This window comes from Notothenia coriiceps, unplaced genomic scaffold, assembly GCF_000735185.1.
Source record: "Notothenia coriiceps isolate Sejong01 unplaced genomic scaffold, NC01 NC01_scaffold00014917, whole genome shotgun sequence".
Classification (NCBI taxonomy): Eukaryota; Metazoa; Chordata; class Actinopteri; order Perciformes; family Nototheniidae; genus Notothenia; species Notothenia coriiceps.
The window spans coordinates 1-3,457 of record NW_011347618.1 but is presented as its reverse complement, the minus strand read 5'-3'; the positions used below and the strand labels follow the sequence as shown (position 1 = coordinate 3,457).

The window sequence follows — 3,457 nt, the reverse complement described above, 5'->3', positions numbered from 1 at the left end:
CGTTACATTATGTGATCCAACTGAACCGAATCTCCCTGCGGATGTAATTTACAGGCGAATACAGCGATGTCCTCTCACAGTACCATGGAAAAGTCTTGTTTTCTAGAGTCTAATACACAGACACACAAACACTTGCTAAGGCTAACACACACACATACACGGCAACGCCCACCACTAGCACACACACACTATGGCAGATGCAAGTATCAGCGAGAGCAGCAGCGCATTTACAACTCGGAGATATAACCACTATTTTCAATTTGTGGGGATAAAGGACGCAAAAATATTACGATCAAATGTAAACTGTGTGCAGGACAGAAAGCATTGTCCACATCGAATAACATCTCCTGAAGTCGCCAAAGACGGCCCACCGTCTCAACTACTGGCAGTGACCCAGAAGGAGCAACACCATCTAAACCGCCAAAAAACGATTTTTTCAAATCGAAACATGTCACCCAGAGTCAACTAAATAGATTGCCAGGTATGTTGTTGAGGACATGCTGCCCATCGCAACGGTCGAGTCTGTTGCCTTCAGAGAACTAGTCAGCAAAAAACAACACAAAAACTTGTATTTTTATTTTTATTATTTTTAAAGTAAAGTAAAGTAACTTGCTACTAGTTACTTTTATAATTTAGTAACTATTTTGAGAGCAGTAACTATAACTAGTTACTTTTTAAAAGTAACTTGCCCAACACTGCTCATCACTAATACCCTGATGACGTGTACTTTCAGCAGCTTTGAGCTAAAGCCTCCACAGTTACCTTGTTGGCAGTTTTCAGAGTTTCCACCAGTTCCCAGAAGCTGATCAGAGCTCTCTTATCAACCCGCTCCATGTACAGTCTGAAATGCTCCCTGTAACCCGGGTTACACAGGATGTCATTGAACTGGAGAATCTGAATGTGGGGAGAAGAAGAAATTACAAACATCAGCCATGACACTGGATTTATTTTATCCGCACATTTGCTATACTATACTATTTATATACATATTTGTTGTTGTTGTATATCGTACAATGTGTAAATCTTTAATTTAAGTTCTTATGTTTATATAATATTGTTATTTTATTTAATTGGACATTTACACTCGTTTTCTTACTTATACTTTAAAATGTTTTATTCCAAATGGAGTGCCTGTCACAAAAAAACATTTCCCCTGTGATAAATAAAGTATAATGATTCTGTGGGGAGCATTTTTATGCAAAAAATGAAATCCAACCTTTTGAACACCCGACAGAACGTTCTAAAACGTTTTCTAAGACCACTGTCTCCACCTTTATTGGTCTTACCTTCTGACTTTGCGGATCGTCGCTGTCCTCGGCCCCTCCTTCTTCACTGTTCTCATAGTTTGGTCCACCGAGAAGGCGGATCCTTTTCTCACATTGTTTCTTAGCAACAGTCAGATGATTGATGTATCGTTTCATATCTCTGGCCCGCAGAAGGTCTGCCTTCATGGCGGCCGACTCTTTACCTTTACGATCTACGGGAAAAGGGACAGCAGTGGGTGAAAAAGGTAGTTTTGGTCACAACATTACACAAAAACACTATTTCCTAGTATGGAGCCACTGATTAATTAAGAGAAAGATAGTTGCTAATCTTGTTTTACTAATAGGCCATTTCAGGCAAACATAGTGAAAGAAAAGTTCCTTACATGTTGATTTGCATATATTTAACTCTACTTTAAATAAATACCTAATTATTGTAGCCCAACATGGCTGATTACACACTGCTTTGACACTAACTTGGAATAATCATTTGTTTTATGTTTATTTTGTTCCATTCTATATCCAATATTTGTATATATGTTCTATGTGTGTGTCTCATAAACGGGCTAAAACGTTGGGTTACGTGTTGTAACCCGTTATATTAGAACAGGCGGAGCCCTCTAATGGACTCTATGGGCACTACCTTACCCTGCGAGCATTCTCCCACTGAGACTTGTATAGACGTAGCCGGCCTTGGGCGGGCCTACCTGAATGTGCGCGCATCACACCGTGTAAAAGGAGGCCTCGCCTCCTGACTATCATCCTACACCTCTCTTCAGCGAGCGGAATAGGACAGACACTGCCCTGAGTAGAGGGCTCCGCCTGTGCTAATATAACAAGGGTTACAATACGTAACCCAACGTTATACCTCTCACAGGCTCCGCCCTCTACTGGACTCTATGGGTACAGTGGGTGGAGCCCCGATGTATACGCGCACTGTCGTCCAACAACAACATTCCACCCTACTGCCCCTGACCGGCTTTTCTGGTCAGCAGCTGCTGCCCCACATTCTCCTTTAACCCGGTTGTGACCGAGGAGAAATATGGGCTGTGGCTGACAGAGCACACCCTGCTGCGCTTACCTCGCATAAAGTGTGCTAAAAAAACAGTGCCGGGGGACCCCCCCCACCCATAGACGGATGGGGAGAGCCAGGGCTTAATTTGAGCCGGAACACGCCGGAACATGTTCCGGCACCTCTGAAATTGGATCCGGAACCTTTTTTATTGGATCCGCCCCCCCCCGTGTCACTATGAAAAAAAAAAACGCCAAAAAAAAAAACGACTGTTTGTTCGGTGTTCAATGTTGTTATATGTCTTGTTAGTGTTTATTCCCCATTGAAGTTCCTCAAAAATCTTGTGTTTGCCTTTTTGATGCGTTTACATTTTTAAGGTTTTTAGCGGGAGAGGGGGGGGGAGGGGGGGAGACTAGAGGTGTGACACATAGCCTACGCTTGCGCTGGTTGAATACATAACAGTTAGCTTCGTGTCTACAATGTCAAAAAGACAACAAACTTTACTTAACTTTTTCAAAGTCAGTGACCAGCAGTCAGATCCAAAACGATCAAAAATAGTTTCCGAAAATCATGAGTGTGAAGACCACGGTGGACAGAGCAGTAGTATGCAGCCTACCATCGATGCTGCTAATGCACCTGTCGTTAGAGGGGATATTAGCGACCCCCACGGGGAAGGAGATGAAGGGGACGAGACGGATGATGTGAACTTGGAATCTGCGAGAGATAGTGATGGCAATGAAGCAGGTATTGTCAGGGACACTCACGATGGGCAAATCTGGACAGATGCCCAGTTTACACAGAAAAAAAAAAGTTATCCATGGCTGACAATGGAAACCACTGGACTGGGCTGTGCCATTTGCAAACAAGTGGGATCACTGGGTCCGGAAAAAACTGCAGGTGTGAAACTTGCAAAAGAATGGATCTCGGGCTCGGTGACATCATCTGCGCCCGATTTTTAAAAAAAGCAAAGAGCCTTAAGGAAAAAGGTTTTTGAGCATGGGAATACCAAAGCACACGCAATGGCATCAACTATTTTGGATAAGGCAAAGGCAAATGTATTTGTTAACACAGTAGTCAATGCCCAAAATGACCAGGTGCAAACGACTGCCAGAATCTTTCGCACAGCTTACAAGGAGGCCAAGCGTCATAGGCCATCTTATGGATTTGAACATGAGATAGACTG

At 43.2% G+C, this 3,457-nt stretch overlaps 1 protein-coding gene across 1 annotated transcript; it reads right to left on the bottom strand.

The window, feature by feature from the left end:
• Window positions 1-719: 719 nt before the first annotated feature.
• Window positions 720-1,473, bottom strand: LOC104948702 (sorting nexin-25-like). The gene is made up of 2 exons (XM_010774922.1): window positions 1,287-1,473; window positions 720-894 (listed from the first exon to the last, which is right to left on the bottom strand). Exons 1-2 carry the CDS (start codon window positions 1,449-1,451, stop codon window positions 730-732), a joined length of 330 nt encoding a protein of 109 aa, XP_010773224.1. The 5' UTR covers window positions 1,452-1,473; the 3' UTR covers window positions 720-729.
• Between the last annotated feature and the right edge of the window lie 1,984 nt (window positions 1,474-3,457).

What these genes read in the sequence shown, in the direction of transcription:
- LOC104948702 (XM_010774922.1), bottom strand. Translation starts at nt 1,451, where the DNA reads ATGAAGGCAGACCTTCTGCGGGCCAGAGATATGAAACGATACATCAAT. An exon ending in ACGATCCGCAAAGTCAGAAG is followed by an intron (nt 895 to 1,286) that starts GTAAGACCAATA and finishes CCCCACATTCAG; the next exon opens with ATTCTCCAGTTCAATGACAT.